Source organism: Labrus mixtus, chromosome 7 (genome assembly GCF_963584025.1).
Source record: "Labrus mixtus chromosome 7, fLabMix1.1, whole genome shotgun sequence".
Classification (NCBI taxonomy): domain Eukaryota; kingdom Metazoa; phylum Chordata; class Actinopteri; order Labriformes; family Labridae; genus Labrus; species Labrus mixtus.
Window position 1 is genome coordinate 19,945,877 of NC_083618.1, and position 17,063 is coordinate 19,962,939.

At 40.9% G+C, this 17,063-nt stretch overlaps 2 protein-coding genes and 1 long non-coding RNA gene across 16 annotated transcripts in view; all 3 read right to left on the reverse strand.

Annotated features, from left to right (window-relative positions):
* Positions 1 to 3,813, reverse strand: part of eif4g3a (eukaryotic translation initiation factor 4 gamma, 3a) — a 54,236-nt gene extending 50,423 nt beyond the window's left edge. For 10 of the 11 annotated variants that reach the window (XM_061041172.1, XM_061041170.1, XM_061041168.1 and 7 more), the window contains exon 1: positions 3,632 to 3,813. In XM_061041172.1, the coding sequence (XP_060897155.1) occupies positions 3,632 to 3,798 (167 nt within the window). In that variant the 5' untranslated portion in view covers positions 3,799 to 3,813. Of the gene's footprint in view, positions 1 to 3,615 lie in introns of all 11 variants that reach the window. The other variant, XM_061041169.1, reaches the window with a different exon arrangement.
* Positions 3,814 to 4,831: 1,018 nt separating this feature from the next.
* ece1 (endothelin converting enzyme 1) overlaps positions 4,832 to 17,063 on the reverse strand; it is a 516,542-nt gene continuing 504,310 nt past the window's right edge. For 3 of the 4 annotated variants that reach the window (XM_061041176.1, XM_061041175.1, XM_061041174.1), the window contains 14 exons: positions 16,918 to 17,042; positions 16,664 to 16,810; positions 16,262 to 16,327; positions 15,744 to 15,932; positions 14,824 to 14,966; positions 14,450 to 14,564; positions 10,002 to 10,307; positions 9,750 to 9,827; positions 9,528 to 9,631; positions 7,937 to 8,047; positions 7,500 to 7,567; positions 7,165 to 7,355; positions 6,511 to 6,606; positions 4,832 to 5,866 (listed from right to left, as the gene is read on the reverse strand). In XM_061041176.1, coding sequence (XP_060897159.1) covers positions 5,690 to 5,866; positions 6,511 to 6,606; positions 7,165 to 7,355; positions 7,500 to 7,567; positions 7,937 to 8,047; positions 9,528 to 9,631; positions 9,750 to 9,827; positions 10,002 to 10,307; positions 14,450 to 14,564; positions 14,824 to 14,966; positions 15,744 to 15,932; positions 16,262 to 16,327; positions 16,664 to 16,810; positions 16,918 to 17,042 — 1,916 coding nt within the window. In that variant the 3' untranslated portion in view covers positions 4,832 to 5,689. The remainder of the gene's footprint in view (positions 5,867 to 6,510; positions 6,607 to 7,164; positions 7,356 to 7,499; positions 7,568 to 7,936; positions 8,048 to 9,527; positions 9,632 to 9,749; positions 9,828 to 10,001; positions 10,308 to 14,449; positions 14,565 to 14,823; positions 14,967 to 15,743; positions 15,933 to 16,261; positions 16,328 to 16,663; positions 16,811 to 16,917; positions 17,043 to 17,063) is intronic. The other variant, XM_061041177.1, reaches the window with a different exon arrangement.
* On the reverse strand, positions 10,428 to 14,443 carry LOC132976916 (uncharacterized). Its single transcript, XR_009673748.1, has 2 exons — positions 10,869 to 14,443; positions 10,428 to 10,799 (listed from the first exon to the last, which is right to left on the reverse strand). It is a non-coding gene; the product is annotated as an uncharacterized LOC132976916 (long non-coding RNA).

Here is a 17,063-nt window from a genome sequence, read left to right on the forward strand (position 1 = left end):
CCTGAGTTTTCTCAGCTGGGCCGGCATGGGTGAGGGGAGGCTGTGGGGGGATGGAAGGAAATGAGAGAGGGCTGAGGCAGGCTGGGTGACCTGGGCCTTTGTTGGCAGATGGTGGGAAGCGCCACCTTGGCCTCTCGCTCTGAATGCTAAGCAGCGCTGCTATTGTCTGGCAAGTGCAGCAGCAGCAGACGCATGCGCCGGGTGTTTCTCTGGCAACCAGGAACAGAAACAAACTGCCCCCCCCCCCTCCAACTCCTCATCTTCCTCCCAGCCTTGCACACACACCCCCATCCCACTTCTATGAACGCCTGTACATGTAGAACTCCACAAAACACACATGCTAACATCCACCAAGAGGGAATTCCCATGCACAAGGAGCCCAGGCCAGACGGAGCGTAACATGCTCCCACACTCCTGACCTCAGAGGTCCACAGAGAATGAGAGGTCGGACAAGTGGCGACACTCAAGAGGGTCTGATTCATATAGATGTGAAATTCAAATGCACAGCAGTCTAGTGCATAGCTGTCTAAACCAGGGTCCAGGGACCATCAGGGGGACATTTGAAATTGTACTTGAGGTCCCAGGATAAATCAGACTAGTGTCACTTTCCTGCAAATTCACTCACTTGATGTCAGAACAATTTATCCTTCTGTTGACTCCCACCTACTGCACATATTGTTATGCAATGGAAGAACTAGGATTTATTGTGTGAATGTTGCATTAGATTTGATTGCAGGTACATTTTCAAGGTGACCCTAATAAATTGCCACAGGACTGGTGCATCATCAAGTGTGTCTAATATTCACCCTACCCCATGTGAAACAAGTTGGAGCTGTGATTTTGAAACTATCTGGTGAAACATAGTGGTTTGGATACTATTGGCAAAGAAATATCAAACAGTTATTTAAATCAAATTGTAGTAACTTACATTGCATGAAACCCAACACGATATGCATGCATCACATTACTTTTTAATGAAACCAAAACACTGGTTGCATAACGAACAGTTTCACTTCAAACAGTCCATGTGACATCCATATCAAAATACTAGTTTTTGTGCAATCTGAGGAAAGGAGATAACACTTTCCTGATAAATAATATATATACGATACATCTTTGCAAGTTAAGTATTTAAAATAGTGATAGTATTTTTGATGTATCATCACATTTGGTACCGTTTTCAAAAAGTGGAATATTTTCATAATGAAACTTGTGATCTACATCCTGAATATTTTAGCAAAAAGTTGGTAAATGAAGTACCAGCCCCTACACTAGTACATGCCTTTTTACCACAATTTGTTCCTTCGTCAGGGGATCAATATCCCCGACATTATCAAGAGAGGTCAGTAAGCCCAATGAAATGTTGAAATCAGACAGATGGCTTTAAGCTATGTTAAAGCTAAGCTAAAGTTAAGCAAGAGGGATAACAACAAACCAAAGAACAAAATACAACAATCATGACAAAGAGGTTAAAGTCTCCTAAAAAGACAAATATTTAGCATTATCTAACCTATTATAACCAGTGGATACCTTATACTAGGCAACTAGAACTCAACTAGAAGGCAAAGAGGATCGTACAGCTGAAAGTAGGTTAAGCAAATTCAACACTCATTTGAAAAGCATTGGGAGCCAACAGAGGACATGGTACAACAGATGAAGAGACCATTATAATCTGGGGTGTATTTGATTTACTCATCTAGCTCACAGGCAACCTCAAAACATGACCACAGATGCTGCCAGCCAGCTACAGTCCCAAGCTAGTTACTGCCCCTTACAGATGTCAAAATCACAGGGCGGCTATGACCGTAGGTGGCAGGAAATCAGGTCGAGACATCACACCTCAAAGCTAAGCCAAGAGAGAAGCTGTCAGATCAAAAAACACCCATCACTCTGTGCCAGCTGCAGCCAGGAGATGTCAGACTAATCACCTCTCACACACTACTGCCACCACGCTGTAAATAAAACAGGAGGTGACATAACCACAGTGACTTCACTCCCTGGAAAATAGGGTAGTGGAATGCATGTCTACATCTCTGTAAATGCAAAGGTAAAGGTGTGTCTGAGATGACAGTACAAACATACAACAATAATTGCACCATAAACGCATTTTTATAAAAAGTGAGTTATCAACATGTTTGACACAGAAAGCATTCACATAAACATTGCTATATCTTCTTTCTTAATATCAAATTATACCAGTTTTCACCCTGAAAGATCACCTGCCAAGGTATTACCTGACATATCAAGGTGCATAGTTGCAGTAGCAGCCTTCAAAATCTAGCTGATGTCATGTGAAGTAGGTCAGGAGGTGCTTTTCCCACCAACCAGGCCTTGAAACAGGCCTACGTTAGCCCCTTTATTAATGGTGCATTTATGTGCTCCTTAGATGGTCGTTCTTTCAGCTTCGGCGTGTCTTTAAGTTGTAATATGTTAACAACACCTCAGGCGTTTAAACATGTGCATTGTTGCTGATGACCATACTTGGTAGCTCTATGTGGACAGCAGCTGTCGGTTACAACCTGTGCCTTATTACTTTACTTATCACTTTAATCACTTGTCACTTTATCTTGTCATTCTCTGCAAACACTGTCTCAATTCCCCCCAGTTAACTTCATCATTCATTTTGTACTGTATATCAGCCCCTGTTTTTATTTTTTATTTTTAATTATCTTATCTATTCTGTTTAATGTGTATTTTTGAGCTTTCTTGTCTGTGCTGCTGTAACGGGATCAATAAAGTATTATCCTATCCTATTACAAATGAGACAAATTATTATCATTATTATTATTATACAAATGATAAAAAAGTGTTTGACCTTTAAGCTTACATTACTTTAGTCGACCATTATCAGAATCAGCTTTATTTGCCAGGTATGCTTACTGTTCAGCACTACAGTATAACATTACATATGAACCATAAACACAACATAAGCAAAGCCTAATATGTACAAAGACTTAAATAAGACAACAGTGTAGATGTGTTAATTTACATGGGGTAGAGTAATATTTAGGCTTTTTTCTGACTTTCCAAAAGGGGTTGTTTAAACTTGACAGTTTCCAGTGGAAAACTATTTTGTTAACACCACATGAAAGCAGGATAAGTCACAAGTCAAGGATGAAGCTTTTGCTGCTCTGCGACGCAGCGTCCACTGACTTGTGCCACACAGATGCTATCTTTCACTTTAGCTAGCTGGGCTAATGCACCTGGCGGAGCTAACAGCGAACAAAGCCGGTAACCGGGATTGGAAAAGCCCGGTAGCTTGCGCGGTGGATGTCTCTGCAATAAAGCTTAATATCACCTCATTTGTTGTTATTAATACATAAGTCAAGTGGCGTTGTTTATTTATGACCGGAGTGAGTAAAAAATGTAGCTCAAGACATCAAGCTGACATTTCCGTTAGCTTTGACACCCGGCTTCAGAATGCTAATGTTAGCACACTGAGCTAGCTGATTGTCCCCTCCCCTCCCCAGCTTCCTCCAAACCAAAAACCATCATCCCCCGCATCCACAACCCCAAGATTAGCAAAGTAATTAAACAACAGTTGTGTGTTTAAGTGTCACAGGTGATGAGAGGAGAGTGAAATGCACATATAAAGAATAAAATCACCGTGTTTACCAGAGTGAAAGGATACTGAGGTGGCGGTACGGAGCCGGGCTGAGGGACTGTGGGGGCTCCCGGCGGCAGAGAGACGGAGGTCAGGGTAGCCCGCAGCTGGCTCGACGGAGAGGGGCCACTTCCAGGTCCGCTCACTGCGACGACAGCGGCGGGTTTGGGAACCACTTTCGGTGGCAAACTCATCGCAAAAAAAAAAAAAAAAAAAAAAATCCACAAATAAAAAAAACAATACCTCCTTATAAATACTGAGACAAACAGCCGCCTAGCTCGCAAACATGGAGCAAAGCCTCGCAGATTCTTGGAAGCAGCAGGCCCCAAATCCCCTTTAACGAACCGGGATAACGAAGCTCGAATAGCAACACAATCGTCTTTTTTTTATCATGGAAAGTCGCTGTTCGGATCAGCGGTGCTGTTCATGGGGGACGGTGGGAGGTTTAGCCTCCCCTCGCCCGTCCGGAACCTCCGCTGGATCCGGGCTAGGTTTCGTTTCTGTGAAAAATAAATAATCGCCACAGATTCTTCAACCTCTTCTCGGCGATCTACCTTGTCTCGTCGTCAAGTGTGTTATTTGTCATTTTTTTTTCCTCACAGAGATGAGAGACTTCGCCAACATGGCGTTGCGGCCGCTTCCAGCAGTCCGGGCAGGACAGATGATTCGGCAATTCTCGGCCAGTTACGGAATCGCTCGGCTAATCAACTAACCCACAATCACAGATACATGGACAACGCAGAGTTCACGTTTCCTCGTCGTCGTGTGTGAGAAATTACTGAATTTGCCCCCTTATATTGATACTTTTTTCTTTTTTTTTTAAGCATAAAATATTTGACTTTTTACTACATTTTCCCCTTTTTTCAAACAAGAACATAATGTTAAAAATAAAAACTAACATTAAATGCCTCACATTAAAAAAAAAAAATAAGTTAGTTGAATTACTGTATGTATATCAAGTTGCACTATTGTTCTTAGCTATTTTCATTTAATTATTAGCAAATCTTATTAAAATCGTATAGTAACAAATTTGCACAGATAGTTCACGGCCTACTCTGCACCAGCTCCAGCATCAGCGCATCGTCCTTTGTGTCATTAGCGCCACCTACCGTTCTTCTTGCTTTACGCACCTACAAGGGAGCAAAATTATTATTGCCACCGGTACATCACTATTATTGAAATAATGGGTGGGATGAGAGTGTGAAATCACTTGGACATGAGACAAACATGTTTTAAGATCGGTTTTACTATACAAAATAATTTGTGACAAACTCTTACTCATAAAAACAAGTATGGCACAACAGCTTAGCCTCTAAGACTCAGTTCTCAAATAAAAAAAATAAAAACAAGTTGAACCTTAAATATTGCTGTGGACGTCTTAATTCCTTCATTCTGTTTCTGTCGTTTGTGTCTGCATAGGACATTGCTTATTACACCTTACACTCATTACACAAGTAAAAACATAAACAAGGCAACATCAGAATGTATTAAAAAAAAATTAAAAAAAATACAGTTTAAGACTGTTCACAAAACTGTTCTGAAATATTGACAAACTGTTGTTTTGATTTAACTGCTTTAAAATAGTTCAGATAGATGAGTATTAAATCTTCCATCAGGTTAAACAGGTCCCTGTTGTGTTATTTTATAAAAAATTGTGAGCATAAATAAAACACAATTAAAGTGGAGCAGATGCAAGCCTGAGAAAGAGTCCAACAAAATGTCCCCTTGCCTGTCCATGACTTTATGTGACAAAGCAGAACACATTTTAAGAGTGTACCTCTCCCCTCCCCCATCCCATTCCTGTAACCATTTGTTGGGTTTTCAGTGTTCAAAAAGCACATTTCATTTCTACAGTTTAGAAGTTGGGCAAAGCGTCTAAACAGTCGTTGTGGAAAAGCCCTGAAGATTGGATCCTCCATGCAGAACAGGAACAGTTTATCCTGTTAGAGAGGAGCCAGGTAAGCATTAAGTGGTAAAGCAGCAGGAGTTCAGTGGTTCTTCCTGTACTTCGTCAGCCTCCAGGCCATATTCCTTAAAAGGTTCGTCTCACTTTTTGTTGATGAACAGCATCGAACAAACAAGTCATCACCAAAGGTCGCACTTATGTTTCGGGTTCATGGGAGCATCTGCACTGCAGCCAAAGTGCTTCGAGAATTCCCGGGAGTTTGAAATCGTGCCGATGACTCTGAATCTTGACGGACTGTGAGGATCCGTGATAACACCTTCGTGTGAGCTTTCAGGAGTCCTGACAGAGCACCAGACCTGCAGAAATGAGGACGGACAGAGACACAAAATGAGGGGATGATTTTGACATCGTACTGAAGTACATAGACTCTGTTGCTCGTCGGCCATCTCGGTGTGGCCTTTTTATATGGACTTTTGTCTCCTGAGCCTGTTACGCCTCCATGTAAATGTCTTAAAGGCGTCATGGTGGGGTAAAAAATGTTCCGCCTCTGAGACCGGCATCAAGGGTAGTAACAGAAGCATAACAAATGTGAAATGTCGGAGCCAGCGCGGCAGATATATGTGAAACTTGCATTATTTGTTTATACATCCTGCCTCTCTGGTTTTCCGTAACTCAGTGTAAAATCACACACTGCAAAGGTAATATTATTGTTGTGGGGTAGTACACAAGGTACAAAGGTGAAGTGGTGTCAGAGCTAGTCACAGCGCAGAAGAATAGAAAAGGCTTAACTTTCTCATCATAATAACGACCAGATTGGAGCAAACACAACTATTTATACATCATCAGTTTATGATGTTTCTAAACAAGAGGGAAAGAGAAAATCAGAGAGGTCCCTTTAAGAAGAACATTTCTGTATGTGTTCAAACTGTTAAGCGAAGCTTCCAGAGACAGCAGTAGTATTAGATTAAGGGGAGGGAGGGGGGGGGGGGGGGGTACACACCTGTGCAAATCCTACAAAAAACAGCTGATGGTTTGTCATTCCTAGTGCAGGCAGTGCGGCCTCCTCGCCGTTGTTTTTGATCCAGTTCGCATAAGCCTTCAAAGAAAACAAATGATCATGTTACACCAATGCATTTAATGATTTCATCTGCCCACGTAAAGATGGACATTGATAAAACCTGAAGTGAACAGAAGACGGTGAACATAGTAGCAGGTAGTGCAGACTGCTTTTACTTCCATACGATTTGCTTATCCGCCTCACAGCTCCTGACCTTTCATTACATGGAAAGAATGTGTGCGTGTGAAGAAGTAACCAGAGGCTGACAAGGCCGTTCATAGCCACCTGTTGCACTTCCAGGCTTCACTGTAAACCAGACAACTCTGCTTTTTCCAATACAGATTAATGGATGTGACCCACAGCAGAGTCTCGACAAATAAACTAATGCAGGGAGATTAATGTCAGATCTGTGCGTTCGTTTTCTGACCTTGTAAACATTCAATCTGACAGTGTCGCCTTTGGAAACACAGCAGTGTGGTGTGAACTTTCCATGATCATGGAAAAGCGTTTAATGGTCTACGTCGGTGGCAGAAAGCCATTTTCCTTCAGGTTAAGAAAATCACTAAAGTAACTCATGCTTCCTGTGTGATATCAGACCTTGTAGGCGGCCTTGAGTCCTCCGTTGTCGGCGATGTTCTCCCCCAGAGTTTGTCGTCCGTTCAGAGGCTCCTGGTTGATGCTGTAGTTTCCGTACTGCTCCACCATGCACTGCGTCTGCTTCTTGAATGCCTCCACAGATGAGTTCTTCCACCAGGGCCGCAGGTTTCCATCCTTGTCGTATTCCCTCCCTTTGAATCAAAGTGTAAAACTAACCGTCTCAAATATGTCACGCTTCAGGGCATTTTTAATCGAGGCATTTTGTGTTTACAGAGTGCTTGTTTTTGTCATCATCTGAAATTTCAATTTCATAAAATTGACAACTTTTTACAAACCTTGGTCATCAAACGCGTGAGTCAGTTCATGTCCCATTACAACACCAATGCCACCGAAGTTTAGAGCTCTGGAAAGACATTGAAATCAGGTCTTGAAAATCTATGCACAGCACACAATTCTGGTCAAAATGTTTTACAAACTTCTGTGTACTACTGTAACTTTGATTCACACTCATGAACTTTTATACTTCTTTTTCTCTAAGTTTTTAAATTCTTGTACTGTCCCTGATTTTTTTGGCATTGAATTTTAACTTTTACCTTTATTTTTAGTTCTGTGTTTTTTTCATTTTTTTTTATCTGTACCATAACATGCTTCTATTCTGTTCTATGGTGCTTATATTATTGTTGTCCAATGTCGTACACAACACACTTTTTTTCCCTTTCTCTTTTAATAAGTCAATCGAACATGATTTTGTGAAATTGATGGGAAGACCTACTTTGGCCAGGAGCGGCTGTAGAACGGAGCCTGAAGGATTCCTGCGGGCAGAACCATCTCATTCTTGGTTGGGTTGTAGTATGCGTTCACGGTCGGGGGTGTCATGCTCCATCTTCAAAAAACAACAAGAGAAACATTAAACCACAACTTGAGACTGACATCAAGGTCAGGGCAGTGCACTCGGGCACAACACAAAGACTTGCATATTCATACACACGCCAGAGATTACCTACTCTCCTCCAGCTGCAAAAACTATCCAAGAAACATCAGTTTCAGTGGAACACGCACTTTGGAGTTGTATTTATATTTTTCAGATATTCACACGAGTTATACCAGCATGAGTCGTGTTATATATTACCTCTACTGTCTACAAGTTGGATGGAAAAAAACAGACATTTATTTAGCAAATGTAAAATAATACACTCTCCTGAATTAGTGTTCATATGAACAACATAATCTTTACCCCAAATACATTTTTATGGGTGAGAACAGATGTTAATGAAAATGTAAGTAATCTTTAGGTTTAGGTTAGGTTAAGAATAACAGGAAATAAAGTTTATTGTACATATTCATACAACGACATCATGTGGGAGGGGCTACAAGCTTTAAGCCTTTGGCCGTAAAAGTTCAGTTACAGGAAATGTTACAACCATGCGGCAAGCTCCGGTGTAAATAAATAAAATAAATGAGGCCAATACGGAAGTGCCAACTCCTGCAGAACGTCAATTTTCCACTTGAGACTGGATCCAAGACTCCTTAAAGTCACATACACACCACATTAAAAAAAAAAAAACAGCCGAAATTAACATGTTAACAGCCTGGTAAAATAAAAAGGTCTGATTAGTTATTGTCGTCATGGGAACACACTGTTTGGGGGTAGATTTTTTTTTTTTTATAGTGCATCTGTTTGATTTTATGAATGACACGTTATTCGCATGTAGCTGACCTGACTGACAGGTGGCTTTAAAAAAACGCCTCAGCTCCAGCTCTCAGCCTGTTGTTAGGTTGACTGAACGTTAGGTTGAGACAGGATTTCCAGCATGGCGGCTGCTGTCGATGAACCTCTGGAGCACCCCGCAATAACAGACGGGTGATGTCACTCAGGCTTCGTCCATTAATATTTACAGTCTATGGTAACAACAGTTTAAACTGCTTGGCATGGCTGTGTTTACTTTGAGTTATTGAGGAACTTTTGTTCCATTATTTTGTTGGTAATTTATTGTTTTTTTCATCCTTTCATATTTTTTTGGGGTCAATACTCTCACCACATCTTGCGAGGCTAGCTGAATAAACACAGCATCATAATATTTTACAACTAAATGTGTGTTATTTTTTCACAATTATTGGGACTTTATAGAGAAATCCACAGCAGGGAGGCATGGGAACCCTCATCTATTCCCCCTTCCCTCCTCGGAGCCTAATTTCGAGACAAGGATCAGTTCAGCGGAGAGAGGCTGGTTGCCTGGGAACATTAGTGGATGGCAGCAGGATTCTGCTGAGTCAGCATAATGGGAACGTTTCCCCGGTCAGAGAGTTTGACCTCCTCTCTGGCAGCCACACTGTGGGGATGAGGGCGAGAGGGAGAAACTCACTGGTTTCTGTTTGGTGCTTTCCTCAGCTGGTCTGCGGTCACTCTGCCTGAGAAGTTGTAGTACTGCATGACGTTTTGGAAGTAATGCTCCGACACCACCTCAAACTGCAAAAGAGGGGTGATTAAAAAAATGGGATTGCAGTGATTTTTTTGTAAAGGCAAATCATGGCATGTGATAAATGAAAGTAGCAGGATGGTTATAACACAGCTCCACTTTACCTACATCATTGTACACTTTGTCCAGCTTTGTGGTGTTCATGATAAACTCTGGATATCCCACCATGTTGTATAATGCATCTGCCTGTGACCGATAAAAAAATAATAATTGTAAAAGACACATTTTCACACCAGGTGGCAGTGCTGTATTTCCAAGAAACTTCAGCTCTCGAGACAGAACTCCTATCAGATGTTTATGTCTCTTTTAAGTCGCAGTAGGAAAAACTTTTCTTGGAAGAGAAACACGTCTTTCTTCTACCTTTTCTTTGGCTGCTTTTTTTGTCTCTGCGTCCATCCAGCTCACATACTTTATGCTGTCCTCAAACGCCGATTTTATATCTCCGACCATGTTTTCAGCCTGAGACAAGAAAGACACAGAAAAAAAAAAAAAATCAGACCGCACTCCATCACAGCACACAGCAGGAACAGATGTTGTGGAGGGAGAAGGCCTTACGATGGACTTGCTGTCCTCGGCAAAGGTGTCTTTGACAAACATGGCTCCCAGAGCGAAGCCCAGGGCGCTGTCTGTGTCGCTGACGCACAGCTTCCAGCGCGGAGTGCAACTCTGCAAGGTCAAATCAACACGTCAGGACATGTTGAGGGAAGAATGCAGCCTCACGTTCTCTAACACTGTCAGATAACATCAAACGATGAGCAAAGTATAGTTGTTGTTTTTTTTTTCCCAATGTGTCACATTTTTATCAGCTTTGATTAATCGCTTCAGACATGAAGAGAACACGAGTCGCTCAACTTGTAGCAGTCAGCCGGGGGCTACAGGTGCGGGTGGAGGAAAGTGTTGTTAAACTGAAACAGTTACATTAAGAAATAAAGTCAGGATGAAGTAAGGGACACATAAAAGTGAAGTGAAAGTATGGTAATAGAAGAGTTTTCAGTGAGACAAATCAATCCAATGATTGCCCTTTATTTCACCTTAAAGCCTTTTGAACGCTTTCTGTTCCTTCTTCTCACCCATTGCATGCTGGGAGATATGAACTAAGCCCATGAGTCTGAGCAGCGAGCATGAGTGTGAGAATAAAATTAAAGGTGGTTTTTCTCCCTATAAATACCTACCAAAGAAGATTTTGAATTAAACCATGAGGAGGAGGTTTTTAACTGGTTATGAAACAGACTGTCATTAAAACTGAAGCCTCTGTATGACCTAACAAGCGTACATGACCATCCGCGGGGAGACTGGCGACATTGTTATTCTTTTTTTTTTTTTAAATGCCTGTTATCTCTGGAGTCACATAAGATTCTTACAAAGCGATTTACAGAAGGTGGATAGATAGTTTATATTTTTCACAGAAAATGTTACACGGTGAGAAAAAGGCAGATATTTAAAGGAAAGCAAGATTTTTCTCAGAGGAATTCTACCCAGGCATGAAAGCCCATGATTGAATGCAAATAATTAAATACCGTGAATGCTGGATGAGTCATATGAACATTTTTTAACTGGACTTTGCTGTAAAAACTCGCAAATATCTTTGTTATAATCAGTCAGATATAGATGTATAGGATAGAGGACAATTAGTGTAAAACATATGTGGTGATTTTTTTTTTTTTTCACTTTTTGATTCATTTGAAACTGTTAATCCAATGAATCAGTCTGTAGGGACTTGGGCTGGGAACAGGAGGGTCACCACCTCAAGTCACTTTGCAGACCAAAGTATTGGAAGTCGGTCTGGTAGCTGGAGAGGTGCCAGGTCACTTGAGGAGTACTGCCGAGGTGCGCCTTGAGCAATGCACTGAACCCCTAACAGCTCTGGTGCGCTCCCTGTGTAGCAGCCCCACTCTGACACCTCTCTCTATTGTTGCATGTCCAAAAGTCCATGTCTCTCAATAACAGAGTATAAACCAGAATCGTCCCCCTCGGGGATAAAGAGAGAGAATGATAGTGTATGCTGTGAGAGTCTTGTGACCTCTGAGTTCAGTGTGTTTCTGAGGGAAAGTTGAGCCGTTATCTCTCTGCACGTTGACAGAGACACAGTGTTCTCTCTAAACGACCGACTGATGTTTTTCTGGACATGCAACACAACCCTTTCTTATCTTTTACACAAAAAGCTAAAAAAAACAACGTGACAAATGAAGCCAGCAAAAAAAACCACCACAGAGGAATTAAATAAAGAAGAGGTGCACCTTCAGTAGAGGTTTGAGGAACAAGCTGCATCCTACTTTTTAAGGGACAGTTTCACTTAGAGCTGAATCTTTCTGAGACACTATAAGGATGCAAAATATTCTTCAATTTGTCAAGTGTGATTATGTGTCTTTTCTTTTTCCTGATTTTTTTTTTTTTAAGTTTAGGCTTTCACAAACAATATACTCTAGTTGTGCAAACCTTTGCTCTAAGCTCACACACGGAGCTGCTTTGTCACATGATTGATCATTTCCATTTTTTGTGTGCACTTTTTGTGATAAGCATTTTGTTGCTACAATGTCAAGGCTCATGATTGAAAATCTTAGTGTTTTATTGCATGTTGTTTAATTTCCATGTTTGAAATGTGCGGTTTTCTGTTAATATGTATCATCACTACTATTCCTATTTTTCTTTTAATTATTTGTATCCACCTATGTTGTTTTTGTCTTGTAGTTGTTCTAAAGCACGTTGCTACCTGGATTTAAAAAGGTGTTATTTAAAATAAGTTTTTTTCATAAAGATTTGCTGACATGAACACACAACATCGACATTCCTGTGTTGTGTCTCCTTTGAATTTAAGATGTGATCCTTTGAAATCTCACAGTCATCTAGCTTATGCATTGACTGGAGTTTCACCTGGATGACAAAGTTATTATCAAGTGAAAGAAAGGAAGAGGACAAACAGAGTTGCGTGTCTGCAGAGATAAAGAGGAAACCTGGACTGAGTGAGGAAATGAGGCGTGTTATTAGTCAAGTTGTAAAAACCCCGTGCACAATTAGCCTCAGATGGAAAAAGAGACGTAGCTGCTGCACCCTCACATAGAACAGATACAAAAAAATGTGGGTTTGTTATTACAGCTTGACCTCAGATGGAAACAAGGCCGAGGGAACAGGATCTGTCTCAGATAAGGCTCGAGGTGAAGGAGCCTTGGCGGTCACACAGACACTCACCGAGGAGGAAACAGAGCTGCTGTTTTGACAGTTTGAGAGGAAACCCATTTAAGTGCTCATATTTTTTCTGCTTCTAACCCAAAACAAATAATCCTAAAGAAATCCTGCCTGTGGTGCTCACAACTTCATTTTTTTTTTTTTTTTAAAGCGACAGCAGCATTGTGGCTGAACGGACACATTGTCCCTTTCACTCTGGACAAACTGCAGACATGGTTTGTTTTCACTGGATCTATGTGGTTCCAAAGAAAAACTGTCAACAAGGAGGTCTGCAGATTATCGACAGCAACCATTTCTCTGCTCTTAGAAAGACTTGCCACTGTTGAATTATTTAAATATACTTTTTTTTTTTAAATGACTTGAGCACCAGAAAATGAACTAAACTAACCAAACTAAAGAAAAGTATCTGCATCACGATGAAAGTGTGGAAGAGAAAAAGTGAAAACAAAAAACTTGAATTGAATTCAAGCACTGCTTAACAATTATCCAACAATTATCCAGTCAGCTTTGTTAACATACGGTTATTTAACCATCTCCATTTTCTTAATCTGGGGTCTTATATTCTGCCATATTTGTGTTTAAAGAACTGTTTGAATATTGTATCACATTATCTATCTCACTTTATGAATAATGTTTAAGGGTCAACGCTGTTGAGGTTTTAGTACTGTGAAAAACTGTAACCACGACTAGAGGTCACAATTAAGTGCTCGCACTGTACGACCCGATTGACGGACACGACCTGAGAGCTCTCTCTGTCCGAGGGATGGAGCATTCACAGTTTTTAACAGTTAACTCCCATAGATGGAGCTTTATCTCAGTTGTGTCATTTGCACGACTCAACTACATACTGTACTGACTCGGCACAATTGTGTAAGTTTTACAAAAAATGTGTTAGTTATTGAAACCAACTATTCAAGACTTCATTTTTACAGGTTCATTTTGAGCTGCACACAGCGGCATAGAGCAACATGTAGTGATGTGTCTCTTTAATGTACCATATCTCTAATCCAATGATACCGTCACTTGTGCTGGATGTTTGACATGCACACATGCAAACATTAATCAAGAGCAGGATGTATCCTCATTAGTTGGGCGAGAGTTTTTTGTTTGTTTTCCAGCTAAATTAAAGTTACCACATAGTCTATAATAGTTCTGGTTAAGTCTCATTAAACGATGGGGATATTATGCTTCTCTCATGGCGCCAGTTTCCATTTTTCTACTTTCGGTAAAAACTAATCCTCCTCCTCTGACTGTCAATAAACAAGAACACAAGGTCGAGTGATAAGCTCTGTAAACCGAGGTGTTTGGCTTTGGGACATTTTCTGTGACGGTAAGGACTAAAGCCAAAATATACAGGGGCTGATAAAGATTTTACTAGTTTCTCTATGACTCATATCAATGCATACACATTTAACTGTTTGCATGCACACACAAAAACGACAGCAAAACAGCATCTACAATTCTGGTATTTACTCAACTAACACGGTAAAAATAGTTTATCTGGAGGGGAATCTGCCAGCAGGTAGGCATGCATACAAACACTGCTGTTTTGCTCTTTTGGTATCCCACCTCTGCCTCTGAGTCACGATACAGTCAGAGTAAATATTCTGAACTTCATCTCTCACCTTCTTTGTTCCGGACATGACCTCGAAAAAACGCTGCTCAGCATCCTGGAACCTTTGGTCCAAAATGGAGACCATCTTCCTCACCACCTTCATGATCATGTAGTTGTTGAGGAGGCTGGAAAGGAAATATTAAATTCATTGTTTAATTTCCCTTTTTAAAACAACCACCTGAATGCCAAACCATTGTGCCTGTTAGTAGGAGGATGCATGCTTCTATAAATAATGTTCACAGTCTGAGTGCTTTTATAGTTTCCTTCCTTGTTTGTAGTCGTTTTATTTAGCTGCAGCGCTACAAATCAAAGTTAATGGAGAAAGCGATTTACAACTAGCATTTGACACTAAAAACTTAAAACAACCATGAAGGCTACTCTGACCTTTTATTTGTTTTACTGATGAGGTCAGACACTTTCTGGAGGTATGTTTTGGCATAAACAACCACAGGCTCCGACTCGTTGAGCTGCACGGGGGCAAACACATCCGTGAGGTACGGCATCCAATCCACTGCAGGAACCAGAGTCTGCAAAAACACCAGAATAAAAATCACACGTCAAGAGAGTACTGAGGAGACTGTTGTTAAAGTATGAACACAAACACTTCTTTACAGTCCCACACCAACAAGATTTAAGTTTACAATTCCATACATTATGGGGTTACACTGTTTTTTGATTCTGTGATAGTCGATATTTTGCAGGACAATCATAGAAGAACATCACTAAATATATTTTTAACTGAAGGACGGATGTATTTAGTCAGTTTAACCTCTTATCATGCCTCATCCTTTAACATCTTTTCACTACTGTCCCGACATCATCCCGCTTCTTCTTCTTCTCTTTCTGCTCTCTTCCTGTCTTTGGATAATTCACTTCCACTCATGTTACCCTCTTTCATGTCATAAACACCAAAGGGAGAAGTAGTGACATGGTGAGTCCAATTGGCAATGAAATCTGCTCATAGTGTGGAATTATTTATAAAAAAAATATTGATATTTGGCACCAATTATAAAAAAAAACATTTATTGCACGAGTCAGGGCGACAGTATATTGGGGAATATATATGTTGTCCTACCCCAAATCTCCATTGTGACTGATACTACCAAATACTTTTTGATAGGGATCAAAAAATGATAAATCACAGGTGAATAATCATGTAGCAGCAAAAAACAGCATTGGGCTGCTTTTAGAGAGCGACTCATAAGCATAAGGTCTGTAATCAGTTCTTTTTTTTCCAATCTCACATTTTAATGCTGAATTAAGTCAGATTCCTCCCCCGTTTAAGTGTACGATGCTGGCCTTACTTTTAGGTCTTTGGCCTTCATCTTGTTGTAGATGAGCTCCTCGTCTCGCCTCTCCTCCTGGGGGACCGTGATATTAGCCAGGGTGGTTTCAAAGTCCACGATCTCCTCCATGAGCGTCTGAGATGTCTCCTCTGTGCCTCCCAGGAGAATCCCCAACTCCGTCAGGAAGTGGAGGTATGCAGTCAGATACTGCAGAGTCAACGGGGGCAGCAGTGAGGAAGGGTGGGTGGGTGGGTGTGTGTGTGTGTGTGTGTGTGAGATTTAATTAGAAAAGTAATCCTAGACAATGCAAATACAGGCTACTATGCAGAGTATTCCCCTGAAGCTGAAATATTTTTCTTTGAATATTTCTTGAATTTCTTTGCAAAAAAAATAAACAGCTTTTGGTTGTTTCATTTACTGGATTCCAAGTAATTATTTTGAAGTCATGATGGAAAACTCCAGCTTTTAATTTCACCTTCCAACCCTGTATATGTCCTTTTCTTTTTTTTTTTTAACAATGCAGTGCAGGTTGGTACCTTTTCATTGGCGGTTTTGTTGAGGTAGTAATCCCGGGAAGGTAGTCCCAGACTGGACTGATCCACCTGGAGTAGATAAGAAAAAAAAAAACATCAGATGACTTCAACACTCACAAACAACCTTTTGTTTTTCAATCCTGTGTTTGGAGCATGCAGCCTAAAAGCAGCAGCTCACAGAAGAAGATCTTATCTGAACCATTCGCTACCGTCTCATGACGCCATTTAAAGGAACTGACGGAGTGTGAGTGTGAACCCAAGACCACTGTTTTTATCTACACAGATCCAAATCTGTGTCCTTGGGCCAGTCTGTGAAAGCTGCTTGTGTTGGAGGGACTATTAGGACAGTTTGAGTAAACGAATGACCTTAAAAAAAAAACACATGGACTTGTCCGAGCTCCTTACCTGGATGATGTTACTGTTGGAGTTTTTGGAGTCGGTGCTGACAAACACGGTGAAGAAAGGCGAAGTGTGAAAGTTGGCGGACACTTTGCGCAAAACTTCTTGGAAGTTGTCCTTGTCCCAGGCACCGGTCAGGGCCCATCCTCCTAACTGAGACAGATTATTCAGACACTCAGAGACTGCAGGGAAATTGGTTTTGTTTCATAGAAATAAAATAGTGATGGGTTTGTTGGATGTTTGACGTCTTTAGGAAATACCTGGCTGATGAGTTCCTGTAGTGGTTTAGCTCCTAAATCCTCGATTTTGGCTTCGTTCATGCAGGCCTGATAGTATCGCTGGGCCTTCTCCTCAGCCTTACTCAGATCTTTCATCGTTGTGTTTTCTGTCCAAACAAGAAATAGAA